We start from the raw sequence: 20,843 nt of genomic DNA, 5'->3' as shown, positions 1-20,843 counted from the left end.
TACATTCAACGTGGGCAAGGAGAAAAAGTCAGCCACCTTGTACAAATGCAGCAGTACTGCTGTACAAGGTGGCTGTTATACATAGAAACACCTTGGGGTGGGTGGCAGGGTCCCTTCAATTTCAGTTCATGTGCCTGCGTGGCGTTTGCAGGTCACGTTGCTGGCTACACAGCAGGGGAACAGCTGGCGGTGCTGAACCCCACTGACACATTGGCGGGTGTTTTTCTCTGTGCAGCTAGCACTTCCGGGCAAAAACTAGCGGGGTTTGAGCCCAGGGTCAGCAGGAGGAGGAGAGGAGCAGAGTGTAGGCCGAAGCTTGCACTGGTGGCAGCTTTTGGTCAGTTGTGCCAGCGTGGCTTGTGCTGGACACGATGCCGGCTACACAGCAGGGGAACAGCTGGCGGTGCTGAACCCCACTGACACAATGGTGGGTGTTTTTCTCTGTGCAGCCAGCACTTCCGGGCCCCAACTGGCGTAGTTAGAGCCCAGGGTCTGCAGGAGGAGCAGAGTGTAGGCCGAAGCCTAATTGAACCAATTTCAAAGGAAACCTTTAACCCACCCTCAGGTGTTACAATGTTGAAGAGCCACACCTTGTGCAGTAGTAAAGCTCCACAAATTAAAGGTTGCTCTTTAAGTTTTGCTCATTAAACACGCAGAATGAAAGACGTACACAATTTAGCCCATTGAACAGTAGAACTGTATTGGAGGCGTGACTTGTCTTTTTAAGGAGACGCAGCACAGGTGCACATAAATAACGCCTTGGTGCTGGGCGCAGCCTCCTGAGCGTTGTTATTTGCTGTACAGGAGTCTGCGCTATTGTGATCCCTTGGCCATGCGCTGTGAGCGCTGCCTGTCTTCTCACCTCATTTCATGTTGGCCGGTGCGGTTAGCAATGGGCATGAATCCCAGACCCGCAGTGTGTTTTCAAAAATTCACACTGCGTGGCTGGGATTCGTGGCCTAAATATGTTTGCCGCTCACACATGTCCTTACACCTGCTTCAGACTGGGCGGCCTCAGCTGATCCCTTATCGCCTACCACGGCCATGAGGCCGCACAGTCTGAAGAAGGCGGAAGGAGATGAGTTAAGACAGGCGAACATATGCACTGCACATGCCCATCAATCACACCCTCGCAGCGAAAATATGAGACAACGAGGGGGGTTGTGTCGGGCAGGGCGGACGCACAGGCACAGGCAGCCAACCAATGATGTCAGAAGACGGGCAGCGCTACCAAGGGTGGTGCTGCGTACCATTAGAAAGGAAAGTCACACCTCAGGGACAGTGCAATGGTCTCAATGAGACACATTTTGTACTTGTTGAGTTCCACGTTGGCAAGGAGAAAGTCAGCCACCTTGTACAAATGCAGCATTACTGCTGTACAAGGTGGCTGTTATACATAGAAACACCTTGGGGTGGGTGGCAGGGTCCCTTCAATTTCAGTTCATGTGCCTGCGTGGCGTTTGCAGGTCACGTTGCCGGCTACACAGCAGGGGAACAGCTGGCGGTGCTGAACCCCACTGACACATCAGCTAGTGTTTTTTCTGTGTAGACAACACTTCCAGGTGGCAACTGACAGTGTTGAAACCCAGGGAATCAAAGAGGAGCAGAGTGTAGGCCGAAGCCTGCAGTGGAGCAAGTTGAAAGGGAACCTTTAACCCCCCCCAGGCATTTGTTGCTGAAAGAGCCATCTTGTACAGCAGTAATACTGCACATGGAAAATGGTGGCTCATAAAATTATGCTCCTTGCAAACGCTGAAGTACACACTCATATAATGTGTCCCCTCACACCGTCAAACCGTCACGGAAGTGGGACTTTCCTTTGTAATGTGACACAGCACAGCCGTCATTCCAACCCCCTTGGTGCCGTGCGCCACCACCTCAACGTTGTTTGGTTCTGTCACGGAGCCCGCGCTGTAATTTTATCCCTTGGCCATGCACAGTTAGCGGTACCCGTCTTCTGACATCATTTAGGTGTCAGGCTGGCAGTGCCTTTGCGTCAAAGCTGCCCGAGATACAACCTCGCAGTGTTATCTAATGTAATCCCACTGCGGGCCAGGGATCCATGGGCATGCGCAGTGCATATCATCGCCTCTCGCTCACCTCCTTCCTGCTTCTTCAGACTGTGCGGCGTCACGGCCGTGGCATGCTATTAGGGATCAGCTGACGCCGCCTAGTCTGAAGAAGCATGAAGAAGGGGAGTGAGAGGCTAGTATATGCACTGCGCATGGCCATGGATACCAGGCCCACTGTGGGATCACATTAGACGACACTGCGAGGTGTGATTTCGGGCAGCGTGGACGCACAGGCGCAGCCAGGACGACAACAAATGATGTCAGAGGACGGGCAGCGCAAACTGTGCATGGCCAAGGGATAACATAACAGCGCAGGGTCCATGACTGAATCAAACAACGCTAAGGAGGCAGCGCACGGTGCCAAGGGGGTAGCAATGACTGCTGTGCTGCGTCACATTACAAAAGAAAGTCCCACCTCCGGGACGGTTGGACGGTGTGAGGGGACACATTGCATGAGTGTGTAGTTCAGCGTTTCCAAGGAGCATAATTTCAAGAGCGACCTTTTCCTTGTGCAGTACTAGTGCTGCACAAGGTGGCTCTTTCAGTAACAAACGCCTAGGGGGAGGGGGGGGGACAGGTCCCCTTACATTTTAGTTGTGCGTGGCGGTCGCTTGACACGTTGCCGGATACACAGCTGGGGATCAGCTGACGTTACTGAACCCCAATAACAGAGGAGCGACTGTTGACTGTGCAGACAGCACTTCCAGGCACCAACTGGCGGTGTTAGAGCCCAGGGACAGCAGGAGGAGCAGATTGGAGGTATTGCCGCACACACAGCTGGGGATCAGCTGACGTTACTGAACCCCAATAACAGAGGAGCGACTGTTGACTGTGCAGACAGCACTTCCAGGCACCAACTGGCGGTGTTAGAGCCCAGGGACAGCAGGAGGAGCAGAGGAACAGAGTGTAGGCCGAAGCCTGATTGGAGCAAGTTGAAAGGGAACCTTTAACCCCCCCCCAAGACGTTTGTAGCTGAAAGAGCCATCTTGTGCAGCACTAAGGATGCAAAAGGAAAAGGTTGTTCTTTTAATTATGCTCCTTGCAAACACAGAAGTAAACACTAAAAATGTGTCACCTTATACCGTAAAACCGTCCCGGAGGTGGGAATTTCCTTCGTAATGGGACGCAGCACAGCTGTCATTCCTATCCCCTTGGTGCCGTGCGCTGCCTCCTCAGCGTTGTTTTAAGCTGTCACGGAGCCTGCGCTGTTCTGTTATCCCTTGGCCATGCCCAATTAGCGCTGCCTGTCTTCTGACATAATTTGGTGTCAGACTGTCAGTGCCTGTGCGTCCACGCTGCTCCAGATCTCACCTCGCAGTGTCGTCTAATGTAATCCCACTGCGGGCCTTGGATCCATGGGCATGCACAGTGCATATCCTCGACTCTCACTCCCCTCCTTCCCTCTTCAGACTGTGCGGCGTCACGGCCGTGGCATGCTATTAGGGATCAGCTGACGGCGCACAGTCTAACGAAGGCGGAGGGAGAGGAGCGAGAGGCCGAGGTGAAGATATGCACTGCGCATGCCCATGGACCCCAGGCTCGCAGTGTGATTCAATCAGAAGACACTGCGAGGCGGGTTCTCGGGCAGCGCGGGCGCACAGGCGCAGCCATCCTGACACCAAATTATATCAGAAGACAGGCAGCGCAAACTGGCCATGGCCAAGGGATAACAGAACAGCGCAGGCTCCGTGACAGCTTAAAACAACGCTGAGGAGGCAGCACATGGCACCAAGGGGGTAGGAATGACGCCTGTGCTGCGTCACATTATGAAGGAAAGTCCCAGCTCCGGGACGGTATAACTGTATCAGTGAACACATTTTATAAGTGTTAAGTTCTGCGTGTGCAAGGAGCTAAACTAAAAGAGCTACCTTTTCCTTGTGCAACATTACTGCTGCACAAGATGGCTCTTTCAGTAACAAACGCCGAGGGGGGGAAGGGGGGGACAGGTTCCCTTACGTTTAGGTTGTTGTGCCAGCGTGGCGGTCGCAGGACACATTGCCGGCTACACAGCTGGGGATCAGCTGACGTTACTGAAACCCAATAACACTGGGTCGTATGTTTTGACTGTGCAGCCTGCACTTCTGAGTCGCAACTGGCGGTGTTGGAGCCCAGGAATAGCAGTTCAGGTGGTAGAAAGATGAACACATCAGGAGACCTGGATGACACCCAATTACTTAATCAGGCAGAGGAGTGGCAAATTCCTGCGAGATCCAGGCCTGGTTCATTTTCAGGAAAGTAAGCCGGTCAACGTTATCGGAGGATAGTCGCATGCGACGGTCTGTTAGTACACCACCTGCGGCACTAAAGACACGTTCCGATAAGACACTAGCCGCAGGGCAAGCCAGCACCTCCAATGCATACTGGCTTAGCTCTGGCCATGTATCCAGCTTAGAGACCCAAAACTTGAACGGGGAAGAGCCGTCTGGGAGTACACTAAGAGGGCAAGCCATGTAGTCTGTCACCATCTGACGGAACCGTTGCCTCCTGCTGACTGGAGCCGCCGGTGATGGTGTAGACATTTGGGGCAGGCACACAAAAGTTTTCCACAGTTGTGCCATACTGGGCTTGCCTTGGGCAGAGGCACTGCTTCTGCTCCCTCTTTGTGCAGAGCCTCCTCCTCCACTGCCTCGACGCACTGAGCTGCTTTGTAAAGCACTAGCAGCACTCCTCTCAGTTGGACTGGAGAAGATGATGGAATTCACCAGTGTGTCGTGGTACTCCCGCATTTTACGCTCCCGTGTCAACGCTGGGATGAGGTTTTGGACATTGCCACGGTAGCGAGGATCGAGGAGGGCGTACACCCAATAATCAGGCACGTTGAGAATGTGGTCGATGCGGCGGTCGTCTCTCAGGCACTGCAACATGAAATCAACCATGTGCTGCAGACTGCCAACTGGCCCAGAAACGCTGTCCCCTGCTTGAGACATGATCTCTGCCCGCTCTTCATCACCCCACCCTCTCTGTACACACTGACCACTGGACAATGGTGTAACTCCCTCCTCTGGACGTAGCTCTTCCTCGTCCATTGACTCCTCCTCATCCTCCTCACAAAGGGTCCCCTGCCGACCCCTTTGTGAGGAACCACGTGGCGCTGACTGTCCAGAAGCTGATGGAAAAGGTGACTCCTCATCCTCCACCTCTTCCACATCATCCCTTATCCCTTGCAGGGTTTCTTGAAGCAAGCAGATAAGGGGGACAGTCATGCTGACTAGTGCATCATCTGCACTTGCCATCCGCGTGGAATAATCAAAAGGACGCAAAACCTGGCAGACGTCCTTCATAGTGGCCCACTCTTTGGTTGTGAAGTCTGAGCGGCGCTGACTGCGACTTTTTTGCGCCTGATGCAGCTGGTACTCCATTACTGCTTGCTGCTGCTCACACAACCGCTCCAACATATGTAACGTGGAATTCCACCTGGTAGGTAGGTCACATATGATGCGATGTTCAGGAAGGCGAAACCGACGCTGCAGAGCAGCAATGCGGGATCTTGCCAAGCTGGAACGCCGCAAGTGAGCACACTCTAGGCGGGCCTTGTGCAGAAGTGCATCAAGATCCGGGTAATCCCTCAGAAAACTCTGCACAACCAAATTGAGCACATGTGCCAGACATGGGATGTGAGTGAGGTTGCCAAGGGCTAAAGCTGCCACCAGATTTCGGCCATTGTCACACACTACCATGCCTGGCTGGAGATTCGCTGGCACAAACCACACATCGCTCTCCTGCTTTAGGGCATTCCAGAGCTCCTGCGCTGTGTGGCTTCGATTCCCCAAAGAAACTAATTTCAAGACGGCCTGCTGACGTTTGGCCACGGCTGTGCTCATGTCAGTCGTAACAGGTAAACGTTCACGGGTCCATGTGGAGGTGGACTGTGACGGATCCTGCAGCGATGAATCTGAGGAACTGGTGTAAGAGGAGGAGTCAATGCGTACAGACTGGATTCCTGCAATCCTTGGAGTGGGCAGGACACGTCCTGCGCCACTCGCACGGTCTGTACCCGGCTCAACAACATTAACCCAATGGGCAGTGACGGAAAGGTATCGCCCCTGTCCATGTTGACTGGTCCACGCATCGGTGGTGAGGTGGACCTTGCTACTGACGGCGTTCAGTAGCGCGTGTTTTATTTGTCCCTCCACATGCTTGTGCAGGGCAGGGACAGCTTGCCTGCTGAAGTAAAAGCGGCTGGGCACCTTGTACTGTGAGACTGCCAATGCCATCAAGTCACGGAAGCTGTCAGTCTCCACCAGCCTGAATGAGAGCATTTCCAGTGACAGAAGTTTGGCAATGCCTGCATTCAGAGCCTGTGCTCGGGGGTGGTTTGCCGAGAATGCCCGCCTTTTCTCCCATGCCTGTACTACCGATGGCTGTAGAGTAGACTGGGAGTGTGAGGATGACTGGGAACTATACTGTGGGTGGAATTACACTAGGTCTCTGGACAACAGTGCAAGAGGTTCTTCCATGGCGATCCAAGGAGGAAGCCGAACCAGCTGTGCGTGAGCTGGAGGAAGAAGCAACACATGCTGAAGAGGTGGTAGCTGCCGCTGTTGGTTGGCGTAGGTCTTCAGTGTGTTTTTGTAATTCCACCGCGTGCCTGGTCCGCACATGTTTCCACATACAGTGGGGCAAAAAAGTATTTAGTCAGTCAGCAATAGTGCAAGTTCCACCACTTAAAAAGATGAGAGGCGTCTGTAATTTACATCATAGGTAGACCTCAACTATGGGAGACAAACTGAGGAAAAAAAATCCAGAAAATCACATTGTCTGTTTTTTTTATCATTTTTTTTGCATTTTATGGTGGAAAATAAGTATTTGGTCAGAAACAAACAATCAAGATTTCTGGCTCTCACAGACCTGTAACTTCTTCTTTAAGAGTCTCCTCTTTCCTCCACTCATTACCTGTAGTAATGGCACCTGTTTAAACTTGTTATCAGTATAAAAAGACACCTGTGCACACCCTCAAACAGTCTGACTCCAAACTCCACTATGGTGAAAACCAAAGAGCTGTCAAAGGACACCAGAAACAAAATTGTAGCCCTGCACCAGGCTGGGAAGACTGAATCTGCAATAGCCAACCAGCTTGGAGTGAAGAAATCAACAGTGGGAGCAATAATTAGAAAATGGAAGACATACAAGACCACTGATAATCTCCCTCGATCTGGGGCTCCACGCAAAATCCCACCCCGTGGGGTCAGAATGATCACAAGAACGGTGAGCAAAAATCCCAGAACCACGCGGGGGGACCTGGTGAATGAACTGCAGAGAGCTGGGACCAATGTAACAAGGCCTACCATAAGTAACACACTACGCCACCATGGACTCAGATCCTGCAGTGCCAGACATGTCCCACTGCTTAAGCCAGTACATGTCCGGGCCCGTCTGAAGTTTGCTAGAGAGCATTTGGATGATCCAGAGGAGTTTTGGGAGAATGTCCTATGGTCTGATGAAACCAAACTGGAACTGTTTGGTAGAAACACAACTTGTCGTGTTTGGAGGAAAAAGAATACTGAGTTGCATCCATCAAACACCATACCTACTGTAAAGCATGGTGGTGGAAACATCATGCTTTGGGGCTGTTTCTCTGCAAAGGGGCCAGGACGACTGATCCGGGTACATGAAAGAATGAATGGGGCCATGTATCGTGAGATTTTGAGTGCAAACCTCCGTCCATCAGCAAGGGCATTGAAGATGAAACGTGGCTGGGTCTTTCAACATGACAATGATCCAAAGCACACCGCCAGGGCAACGAAGGAGTGGCTTCGTAAGAAGCATTTCAAGGTCCTGGAGTGGCCTAGCCAGTCTCTAGATCTCAACCCTATAGAAAACCGTTGGAGGGAGTTGAAAGTCCGTGTTGCCAAGCGAAAAGCCAAAAACATCACTGCTCTAGAGGAGATCTGCATGGAGGAATGGGCCCACATACCAACAACAGTGTGTGGCAACCTTGTGAAGACTTACAGAAAACGTTTGACCTCTGTCATTGCCAACAAAGGATATATTACAAAGTATTGAGATGAAATTTTGTTTCTGACCAAATACTTATTTTCCACCATAATATGCAAATAAAATGTTAAAAAAAACACAATGTGATTTTCTGGATTTTTTTTTCTCAGTTTGTCTCCCATAGTTGAGGTCTACCTATGATGTAAATTACAGACGCCTCTCATCTTTTTAAGTGGTGGAACTTGCACTATTGCTGACTGACTAAATACTTTTTTGCCCCACTGTATTTGTGGTATTGAGGTTGCTGACACTTTTACCTCTTTTTACTTTCTGATGACACAGCTTGCATTTGACAAAACAAATGTCATCTGCAACTGTGTCAAAAAAGGATCAGGCACTGCAAGTCTTGGGAGCGCCCTTTTTGGCTTTTGAAAGAGACAGGCTCCTAACTGGTGCCAAAGTGGAGGCTACAGGCTCCGCAGTCTTCCCCCTCCCTCTCCCTCTTTGGCCCGTTAGGGGAATCTCTTCCTCTGAGCTGCTCCCTCCACCTTCCTGTTCCTCACGCCACGATGGGTCAAGGACCTCATCATCTCCGCTACCCTCTGCCACCAACTGCTCCTCCTGGGTAGTCTCGGCAGCACAGTACGCACCAGAAAGCGGCACCTGCGTTTCATCATCAGATGCGTACTGCGCTGTGGTCACCGCAGGCACTGACCCACCCGCCTCTTCAGAGTCAGAGAGACAAAGCTGTTGGGCATCACTGCACACTGCCTCTTCTTCCATTTCTCCAATACTGCTTGGCTGGCCCCTTGTTTCCAAGCCAAGAGATTCAGAGAACAGAAATAGAGACGGCTCCTGTTCTGGGCTCTCTGACTGCCTGGCCAATTTGGCAGGTGGTGAAGAGACAGATGGCTGCTCTCCAGTGGTCTGTGCCTGAGAGGATGTGGCACTAATTGAAGTCGATGCGTTAGCTGCCATCCATCCGACAACGGCTTCAATTTGATCTTCACGCAGCAGCGGTGCACGGCGCTCTCCGACAAAGCTGCGCATGAAGGACTGTTCCCTGCTGAAACTGGGTGATGATGAGTCACCGGTGCCCGCAGCAGGCACAGAATCACCACATCCTCTCCCTGCTCCACGCCCATGCCCACGACCCTTACTCCCTGCCCTCTTCATCTTGGTTGACAGATAAAGATAAGCAGAAAAGTACTAAGGCCTTAGTGTGCTTATTCCTGAAATGCTCCTCCTAACAGGTGTAAGAAACACTAATGTTGTAAAGTGTGGACTAGACTTTATTATTGATAAAATGTGGCCTACACAAGTGTTAAGTGGTGTTTGGTGAACTTTACTTTTTTTTTTGTGCAGATCGGGCTACAGAGCGAGTTTAACTCACACGGAGACCGTGCAGACAGCCGTAAACGGCGCTGCAAGGCCCAAAAACCCTCCTCTAGGTTATCCTATCTAGTGTTTTTCCACTATTTAGCTGGAGACGGGTGGAAAGACACTAATAGGAAATTTTAGAAAAAATGTGCAGCAGGCTGCACTATGAGCAAAAAAGGACAATGGATAGAACTGTGTGAGGCAGCGTGAACCCCCCCCTGAGCTGAATACAACCTGGTATATGGCTGCACACAGACTACAGAGTGAGCTGCACACACACACACACACAGAGACCTTGCAGAACGCTGTTAAAACAGCGCTGCAAGGCAAGAGCAAGGTGAACTGAACAGTGAACACAGCGTTTGCTAAATTAGCCTTGGAAAAGCAAAATAAAGCAATTAGCTATCTCAACTGGCCCTCAGTTAGAACACAGCGTCCTGTCCCTAACTGAAATCACAGCAGAGTGAGCGCAAAATGGCGGCAGCGTTTTTTATAGTGCAGAGTGACATCATTTCAGCAGCCAATCACAGCCTTGCCAGTACTTACATGCCCACCATGCTAAACAGGATGTGCCCACACTTCCATTCATTCCTCATTGGCTGCTGCGTGCAGTTTGAATTCTGGGAACTTCTGATTCCGGTATCCGATACGCGGGAAGTATCGGAATTCGGTATCGGAATTCCGATACCGCAAGTATCGGCCGATACCCGATACTTGCGGTATCGGAATGCTCAACACTAGTCCCTATTAATGTCAAGAATTGAGGGCAAGGACATAGTAGACTGTGAGCCCTCGCGGGCAGTGTCCTCTCTCCTTCTGTACCTGATAGTGCCTTGTTTTTGCTCGTTTATTGTACTTTATTTGCCCCCTTTTCACAAGGAAAGCGTCATGGAATAAATGGCGCTATGAAAATGTATAATAATAATCTGCCAGGATGGTGAGCGGACTGCAAAATATGTCCAATGAGGAACGATTAAAGGATCTGGGAATGTTTAGCTTGCAAACAAGAATTCTAAGAGGAGATTTCATGTCTACAAATATCTGAAAGGATGTCAGTGTAGAATGATCATCCTTATTTTCGTTTGCACATGGAGACACAGGAAGCAATGGAATGAAACAGAGGGAGAAGATTCAGATTAGATATTGGAATAAACTTTTTAACATTGAGGATGATTGTGTGGAACAAGCTGCCATGAGAGGTTGTGAGTTCTTCTTCAGAGGCTGGACAGACCAGTCTGAGATGGTTTAGTGAATCCTGCATTGAGCAGGGGGTTGGACCAGATGACCCTGGAGGTCCCTTCCACCTCTAGCATTCTATGACCCAAATATTACACATTAATGGAAATGGACAGCCTTATTTAGTAAAACGTTGGTTATAAAATTGATTTGTCACTACATGGCTGCAAACAAAACAAACCTCAGCACAAAATATACTCCACTCCAAAAACAAATTAGGGTGACTTGCCTGAATAATTGGCTTCTGTGACTTCATGAAGAGGTAGGTGGTTGTTCTTGAGATGCCGCTTTAGCTGGCCCGTTTTTTTTTCTCAACTAAATGGCCATCGCAGCAGTAAATCCTCACATAAACAGCCAAATTCCATCCTAAATCCCAAGATATTCGTGCCCAGCTGAATACTATTGATGATCTGCTCACGAATTTCTAATGCCGCATTCACATATCCATGTGTCGCTGTCCGAGGACAGACTATGGTGAAAGGACTGTATGCAGTCTCCTGACCTAAACTTGACAGCCCCGTGTCTCTCTGAGGCTGTCGGGTTCGGGTCAGTGGCCAGTTGTTATATCGCAGTCTGTACTCGGACAGTGAAATATAGATGAATGTATGTGGTACCAGCAGATTAATCCCTTACCATGTTGAGTATGCCCCAACATGCGCAACACAATTACCTGAAAAAGGTGGTCAGTGATACTTTAGGCACCCATTCCTAGACAACCCCTTTAATGAATCTTGCAGATCCTGTGCTGAGTCTTTTGCATTGGTAGCCTATCATTAGGATAGGTCATTGATATCTGATTGGTGGGCGCGTGACACCTTGCACTCCCAGCTCCTCCCTGTGTTGGCGGCAGCCAGAACTTCTCATTTGTGAAGCTGCACAGAACTCTTGTCAACTGCATAGTAGCTACGGATGGGTACTTCATATCCATATCCTATTTGTTCAAAAGGGGGCAAATATGCTGTACCCGGGTGCAGCCACTATCCAGTTGACAGTGCTCAATTGCTGAGCTGCACAGAACAGCCTCTATCGGATGCTGTCTGCGTCAGGAACAGCTGGTCGGTGGAGTGATGGGGGGTCGAACCCACGCCGACTAGATAGTCCATCAGTGGAAATATCCCAGACCTTAAGCTCCCTTTACACAATAGATAACTTGAGTCCTTGGCCGAGTGGTCCGAAGCCCTTCATTGTCAGGCTGTGTTGGTGGATTATGTCACTGCATGCAAAAGGATTGTCAGTCTGAACATCGGACATAACCTATCCTGATCTTCCCCGACTCTAGGCGAAAGTTAGGAGGCCCGAAACACAATAGACTGTCTGCATAACCTGCCCATTTTGGTGGGGTTTTTTATGTGTGGGAGCTTTAATATTCAAATATGTAATGTGAGGTTTTCTACCACTCGCCAAGTAAGACCACAAACCTATACAAAAATGTATCTGAAATACCCCCTGCCTGCACATTCTCCGGTCAGTAGCACAATTTTATCAGAAGGTCCTGCTTCTGACTGGAGCAAGGCTATACCAAGAGGGAGGGCCATTTGGATGGAGACTTTGTACCCGTAAGTGTGGAGGCAATATTTGTCAGTTCGGCCAGTCACCAGTAGGTATCGCTGTGGAGTCTTGGAATATTTGCGCACATTACATGTCCGCACATTACCAAGACCATGGAGCAAATGATCAATGTAATACACCATTTGTTGGGTATAGAGATAGTTTAGTTATTTTACAAATTCTTTATCTGATGTGCAGCAGTGAACCTTAAAGGTACCGTTACGCTAAACGATTTACCAACGATCACGACCAGCGATACGACCTGGCCGTGATCGTTGGTAAGTCGTTGTGTGGTCGCTGGGGAGCTGTCACACAGACAGCTCTCCAGCGACCAACGATGCCGAAGTCCCCGGGTAACCAGGGTAAACATCGGGTTACTAAGTGCAGGGCCGCGTTTAGTAACCCGATATTTACCCTGGTTACCATTGTAAAAGTAAAAAGAAAAAAAAAAAAACACTACATACTTACATTCTGATGTCTGTCACGTTCCCTGGCGTCAGCTTCCCTGCACTGTGTAAGCGCCGACCGTAAAGCAGAGCGGTGACATCACCGCTGTGCTCTGCTTTACGGCCGGCGCTGACACAGTGCAGGGAAGCTGACGCTAGGGGACGTGACACATCGGAATGTGAGTATGTAGTGTTTTTGTTTTTGTTTTTTGGTTTTTTTTTTTACTTTTACAATGGTAACCAGGGTAAATATCGGGTTACTAAGCGCTGCCCTGCACTTAGTAACCCGATGTTTACCCTGGTTACAGGTGAACACATCGCTGGATCGGCGTCACACACGCCGTTCTAGTGATGACAGCGGGGTGATCAGCGACCAAAAAAAGGTCCTGATCATTCCCCACGACCAACGATCTCCCAGCAGGGGCCTGATCGTTGGTCGCTGTCACACATAAAGATATCGTTAGCGGGATCATTGCTACGTCACAAAAAAGCGTGACGTTGCAACGATATCGTTAACGAAATCGTTATGTGTGAAGGTACCTTAAGAAGTGGACCACTTTCATTATCTCAGACCAAAATTCATGGGGCCAATGGCAAGTTGATTTACCTAGTAATTGGTGTTGAAAGTTTAATCAAGAAAGATAAGGCGGCTTCAAAAGATTTGTGTTTTTATTTGACCGTCCCTGATAGCAATTCAAATAAATTTAGGTGAACCTTACTGACCTCCATTGTTTTCCCAGGTCGCACCTTCCCCACACACCCGTACTTCTCGGCCCAGCTGGGAGCAGGACAGCTGTCACTCTACAATATCTTGAAGGCCTATTCCTTGCTCGATCCTGAAGTCGGATACTGCCAAGGGCTCAGCTTTGTCGCTGGAGTTCTTCTGCTACACATGAGTGAAGAGGATGCTTTTAAGTTGCTGAAGTTTCTGATGTATGACATGGGCTTACGGAAGCAGTACCGGCCAGATATGGTCACCTTACAGGTAAACAGCAAATACAAGCAATTATAATAAATTCAGATTATTTCATTATTCATGTTATCACTTATCCAGTAGAGGAAGTTAAAGGAGGTGACCGGTCGTGCATGGATCCAGATGCTCCATTCAAGTCTATAGCATTAATATGGCAGAGCGCTGCATTTGGCTTGACTCGTATGCTCTGAGCTGTAGATTTTGAATGGACCTCTATTCAGTTCTTCCTGATCTTGAGGTCCGAGGGGATCCAAGGGAGACCGCCAGAATAAGGACCTTATGTCCTTCGATCACTTGGTGTCCCTCTCCAAAGGCTCCCTTACACATTTGACTAACTACGGCCGAATCTGCTGACCTGGTGTGTGTGTGTGGGCCTCCAGATCCTACTTCAGACATCATCTGATCAAGATTGGACAGGTCCATTTTCAGCCGAATCTTTTCGTTCTCTGTGAGATAAGCCACCAGAACAATGTGTACAGGGGACTTCTGACTCTTCCCTGAGAATGTTGTGGGGCAGAAGGATCCAGCATGCCATTTCCTTTGTTCTCCAGAGATAACTTCTCACCAGAGATGTTTGGCAGTGGTTCTCAGAGCACACAGTAGTGCTTGGCAGAGCGAGCCATCATTTGGCCAACTGCTATCCAAAGTGTGAATTGGGGGCTTCACAGTGGATAATCGATAATTTGCTTAGACCCAAGTTGGGCTAAATGTAGCGGGACGAAAGACACCGAAAAGCCCTCTACTACATTTAGCCCAACTTGGGTCTCTCCCTAAGGTGGCTAGCATATATGTATCGCTTGCTCACCGAGCCCCACTCCATACAGCCAACCAATTCCAGCCCTGTGCTGATGAGGGCCTAAAGCCCGAAACACGTGTCCACAGGTAGGAATTGGTTGGCTGTGTAAATTTAGAAACTAATCCGCAGCATTGCACGCTTGGCGGTTCCAAGCGCTGTGGATTAGACTGGGGTGGAAAGAGATGATTTGCATAGCTCCGCCTACTGCAAAGGATTCTGGGTAAACCTGCTATTCTTTGTATTATGCTGCTTGCAAGTACTTTCCGTTTCAGGAAAGCATCCACTACATAATCATCTGAACTCTGGTATCTAAAGATGTTTAAAAAGGTCCCTGGTCACTGAGCTCTCCATATTGTAGAGTTGAATCTCATTATGGAGGATAACTTGGCTTTCATTTCTGACCCCAACAAAATTAATTTAGATAAGTAAAAGATTTATGCCAGTGAAACCATGATTTTATTTTATCAGATTAACAATCATGTTAAAATATTAAACCCAGTTGATGGCTAAAATGTGATACCAGAAAACATAGACTGGGGAAAAAAATCCTATTTAAACAAATCAAAAATAAATTGCTTGTTGCTTTAATAGTACAAATCACATAATAGGAATAGACCTTTTGGGTCATTACTAATACAATGTAAAGTGCAAATATTTATTTCACTTTTATATAGCACCACAAGGTGGAGTGTGTGTGTTTTTATATTGCTTTTTATTTGATTTCTCATCATTTTATTATCATGTTTGTGTTTGGTTTTTTTTGTACTAAAATCCTGATTTTATTACTCAGTCTTGTATTTATCATCTTCACTGGTTACTCTTTGTTGAATTCGGTGCTGCTATAGACTTGGCAACTATCAAACAAGCACCTAAGATATCCCATTTGTCTTTCATGTATGACAATAGTTTAGTTTAGTAGCATGGGAACTATAAGAATGGCTGTCCAGCTGTAAATATAGAGCTCCCATCGACATCTCATGAGAGCAGAATGTGGGTTGTATGTGGACGACCGCCCTTCGATTTGAGGTTTATGTAACTATTTTGTAAGAATGCTCTCTGATGGTTAGCTGTATATTGCTATATTTATTTTATGAGCGCGTTTATTGAAGTCAAGTAATGTTGGTGACTGATAACCATGGACTTGTTAACAATACCGATTGATTGATTCGTTCTTAAAAAAAAAGATTTAATTTCCTTTGCAAGTCCCATACGAACACAAACTAAACCTAACTCCATACTGTTCTTAGAAAGTGCCTTTTGGGATGTCACCTACATCTTTCTTCCATTCTCTTGCTTAGATCCAGATGTACCAACTTTCTCGACTGCTTCACGACTACCACAGAGACCTGTACAACCACCTAGAAGAGTATGAGATCGGGCCCAGTCTGTATGCTGCACCTTGGTTTCTCACCATGTTTGCTTCACAATTCCCTCTAGGTTTTGTAGCCAGAGTCTTTGGTAAGCTTTGAAGGCAGCGTATGTGTTTTGTTTTTTGTCCGCCATACAGTATAATGGGCCCCATATATTACTCCATACAGTATAATGGCTCCACATAGTGCTCCATACAATATAATGGGCCCCATATATTACTCCATACAGTATAATGGCCCCACATAGTGCTCCATACAATATAATGGGCCCCATATATTGCTATATACAGTATAATGGCCCCACATAGTGCTCCATACAATATAATGGGCCCCACATAGTGCTCCATACAGTATAATGGGCCCATATAATGCTCCATACAGTATAATGGGCCCCACAGTGCTCCATACAGTATAATGGGCCCCACAGTGCTCCATACAGTATAATGGGCCCCACAGTGCTCCATACAGTATAATGGGCCCCACAGTGCTCCATACAGTATAATGGGCCCCACAGTGCTCCATACAGTATAATGGGCCCCACAGTGCTCCATACAGTATAATGGGCCCCACAGTGCTCCATATAGTATAATGGGCCCACCATTCTCCATACAGTATAATGGGCCCCACAGTGCTCCATACAGTATAATGGGCCCCACATAGTGCTCCACACAATATAATGGGCCCCATATATTGCTATATACAGTATAATGGCCCCACATAGTGCTCCATCTATATATATAATTGTCTAAGGGTTTTTCCATCTGTCTGTCTTTCTGTCTGTCTGTCTGTCCTGGAAATCCCGCGTCTCTGATTGGTCGAGGCCGCCAGGCCTCGACCAATCAGCAATGGGCACAGTATCGACGTAGATGTCATAATGGTTGCCATGGCGACGATGATGTCCTAAAGGTTGCCTCGACCAATCAGCGACGGGCACAGTCTGCCGCGAATTCTGGAATCATCATTGTCCATATACTACGGGGACATGCATATTCTAGAATACCCGATGCGAGGCCACCAGGCCTCGACCAATCAGCGTCGGGCACAGCGACGATGATGTCATAAAGGACGTAGAAATCCCACGTTTCTGATTCAGTGACGGGCACAGTATCGACGTAGATGTCATAATGGTTGCCATGGCGACGATGATGTCATAAAGGTTGCCTCGACCAATCAGCGACGGGCACAGTCTGCCGCGAATTCTGGAATCATCATTGTCCATGTACTACGGGGACATGCATATTCTAGAATATCCGATGCGTTAGATTGGTCGAGGCAGCCTTTATGACATTATCGTCGCCATGGCAACCATTATGACATCTACGTCGATACTGTGCCCGTCGCTGAATCAGAAACGTGGGATTTTTACGTCCTTTATGACATCATCGTCGCTGTGCCCGTCGCTGATTGGTCGAGGCCTGGTGGCCTCGACCAATCAGACGCGGGATTTCTACGTCGATACTGTGCCCGTCACTGATTGGTCAAGGCCTGGCGGCCTCGACCAACCAGAGATGCGGGATTTCCCGCACAGTATCGACATAGAAATTCCGCCTCTCTGGTCGAGGCCTGGCGGCCTCGACCAATCAATCAGAGACGGGCACAGCGACGATGATGTCATAAAGGACGTAGAAATCCCACGTTTCTGACTCAGCAACGGGCACAATATCGACGTAGATGTCATAATGGTTGCCATGGCGACGATGTCATAAAGGTTGCCTCGACCAATCAGCGACGGGCACAATCTGCCGCGAATTCTGGAATCATCATTGTCCATATACTACGGGGACATGCATATTCTAGGATACCCGATGCGTTAGAATCGGGCCACAATCTAGTACAATATAATGGGCCCCACATAGTTCTCCATACAGTATAATGGGCCCATATAATGCTCCATACAGTATAATGGGGCCCACATAATGCACCATACAGTATAATGGGCCCCACAGTGCTCCATACAGTATAATGGGGCCCATATAATGCTCCATACAGTATAATGGGCCCCACAGTGCTCCATACAGTATTATGGGGCCCATATAATGCTCCATACAGTATAATGGGCCCCACAGTGCTCCATACAGTATAATGGGCCCCACAGGGCTCCATACAGTATAATGGGCCCCACAGTGCTCCATACAGTATAATGGGCTCCATACAGTATAATGGGCCCCACAGTGCTCCATACAGTATAATGGGCCCCACACAGTGCTCTATACAGTATTATGGGCCCCACACAGTGCTCTATACAGTATTATGGCCCCACACAGTGCTCTATACAGTATAATGGCCCCACATAGTGCTCCATACAGTATAATGGGCCCCACAGTGCTCCATACAGTATAATGGGCCCCACAGGGCTCCATACAGTATAATGGGCCCCACAGTGCTCCATACAGTATAATGGGCTCCATACAGTATAATGGGCCCCACAGTGCTCCATACAGTATAATGGGCTCCATACAGTATAATGGGCCCCACAGTGCTCCATACAGTATAATGGGCCCCACACAGTGCTCTATACAGTATTATGGGCCCCACACAGTGCTCTATACAGTATTATGGGCCCCACACAGTGCTCTATACAGTATAATGGCCCCACACAGTGCTCTATACAGTATAATGGCCCCACATAGTGCTCCATACAGTATAATGGGCCCCACATAGTGCTCCATACAGTATAAATGGGCCCATAAAATGCTCCATTCCTAAAAAAAAAAATAATCAAATACTCGACTCTCCCCATTCCCCACTGCTCCAGTCTCCACTGCCGTGGCCTCCTCAGCGTCTTCTAGCTCTCTGCAGAGAGGGTGCGTTGTAGTGACGTGATCGTGCCCTCTGCTCAGTCAGAAAGCGCTGAAGAGACCAAAGCAGTGGGGAACGGGGAGAGGTGAGTATTTAAAACCGTTTAAGGTTTGTTGCGGAGCCCCAGCGCTGTCACCGGGCCCCATAACATGCTGGTGTCCTCGACAGCGATCGGGCCCCCCATCTGTCCAGGGCCCAGGCCGTTGCCTGGGTAGTGACACCAGCCCTGTCACCATTCATAGTAAAATTTGAAGGCTATGTTTTCCCACGCTCACACCCACTTGCATGAGTAGATTTTGGGCGCCCTAATTACTCCTTACACTAGCTTTCACAATGCAAACTGTATACATTATGAAATTAATACATTTCTTGGATCTGATGAGGCTGATGTACTTACATGGCGATTTGAATAAATTGTGACATGGATTTTCAAATTTAATCATAACATTTTATGATTCCAGCTAAACCACGAGAGCTCATAAATCCAAGTAAATTCAGTCTCCACCCTCTCGGCCAGATTGACAGCTGCAGCTTGTACTGAGTAATGTGAGATTTCAGCAGCAGGAGGGAGGTGGGACACTGAAGAGCAGTCATTTAGGCCAAGTGGCTAAAGAGTATAAACTAAAGGTACCTTCACACTCAGCGACGCTGCAGCGATACCGACAACGATGTCGATCGCTGCAGCGTCGCTGTTTGGTTGCTGGAGAGCTGTCACACAGACAGCTCTCCAGCGTCCAACGATCCCGAGGTCCCCGGGTAACCAGGGTAAACATCGGGTTACTAAGCGCAGGGCCGCGCTTAGTAACCCGATGTTTACCCTGGTTACCAGCGTAAAAGTAAAAAAAACAAACACTACATACTTACCTACCGCTGTCTGTCCCCGGGGCTCTGCTTCTCTGCACTCCTCCTGCACTGGCTGTGAGCGTCGGTCAGCCGGAAAGCAGAGCGGTGACGTCACCGCTCTGCTTTCCGGCCGCTGTGCTCACAGCCAGTGCAGGAGGAGTGCAGAGAAGCTGAGCGCCGGGGACAGACAGCGGTAGGTAAGTATGTAGTGTTTTTTTTTTTTACTTTTACGCTGGTAACCAGGGTAAACATCGGGCTGATGTCTGCCTTAGGCTTTCCAGGGATCACGTGACATTGTCAGGCCATCCCAGCGGCCAATCCACAATGGCCTCACTCTTCTCTCCTACTTACGTAATTGACATCTGAAGGAAGAGGGAGCTGTGGCTGCTTTCACTTCATCTCGATGTCTTGATTCATCCGTATGAGGAGAGTGAAGCCAGCACTGGTTGGCAGGGATTGCATGACATAACTATGTTACGCTATCCCTGGGAGATCCAGTGCTGACACCACTGGAACGGCGCCGATAATGGAGGTGAGTATAAGTGTTGTTGTTTTACTGGGGGGAGTATAGGAATTGAGAAAGGCTTGTCCGAGTAGTATATAGGGGTATAAAGGTATATAAATGTGTTGGGATCACACTCAGTCGGAGCAGCCTTTGGAAGTGGGGAATCACCAGAAATAATACACAAGACACGTCTTGTATAGTGTATCACTGGGAAGTCTCTGAAGCACGCCTGCCTTCAAAGTGCTATCCCTTCTTTATATAGTTGTTTCAGTAGGTTTAGTGGTTATACAAGTTTTGCATGTTTAAACAAAGAGACAAAACAGGAAAGAAAGAAAAGAAAAGAAAACAGTTTCGTGGGCGGCAGTTTCACAACAAACAGTACAAAGGCAATTCCACAGACAAGAAAAACAGGATTTCATACTATAGCTAAAATGTCCTTGAATGGACAGGTCAATATTTATCACAAATTCTTTTTTTTTTATTTTTGTTCATTGAGGTAATCGTTTTTGTTCTGCTCTTCACAATCCCCCCTTTGACATATTCCATTCAAAACCTTGTCGATCATTTTAGTCATTCTTTTTGTGATATTACAAAAAAAAAACTTTATATTCTCGCATCCATTACACAAAATTTATTTGTGCATACCGAGATACCCTTGAGTACAACCTTGAATAATACATATATAATTACAATAACCATAACTGTATGTATTAGGCTTTGCATAATCCCGGTAACCCACCCACCGATCCCTCTGAACCAATTGGCCGGGTTAAGAAAAGAAAAGGTATCTGACCACCAGCTATCCTTATTTTGGTCATTGTCTTTGTCATACTGATCCCTGAGTCGTTGTACGTCTTTTAATTTAAATCTCATACTCATAGTACTATTCGGGTCTATATAATGACAGCAGGTGGGTCCGATGATTTGACACATACCCCCTT

The 20,843-nt window shown here is 48.2% G+C and overlaps 1 protein-coding gene across 2 annotated transcripts in view; it reads left to right on the top strand.

Moving 5' to 3' along the window:
* The window catches only part of TBC1D1 (TBC1 domain family member 1), a 194,750-nt gene that overhangs the window by 154,251 nt on the left and 19,656 nt on the right, over window positions 1-20,843 (top strand). For both annotated transcript variants that reach the window (XM_069744615.1, XM_069744616.1), the window contains exons 15-16: window positions 13,357-13,601; window positions 15,684-15,843. In XM_069744615.1, coding sequence (XP_069600716.1) covers window positions 13,357-13,601; window positions 15,684-15,843 — 405 coding nt within the window. The remainder of the gene's footprint in view (window positions 1-13,356; window positions 13,602-15,683; window positions 15,844-20,843) is intronic.

Source organism: Ranitomeya imitator, chromosome 1, assembly GCF_032444005.1.
Source record: "Ranitomeya imitator isolate aRanImi1 chromosome 1, aRanImi1.pri, whole genome shotgun sequence".
Taxonomy (NCBI): Eukaryota; Metazoa; Chordata; class Amphibia; order Anura; family Dendrobatidae; genus Ranitomeya; species Ranitomeya imitator.
Note: the sequence above shows the minus strand (reverse complement) of the source record. Positions and strands in the feature narration are given on the sequence as shown.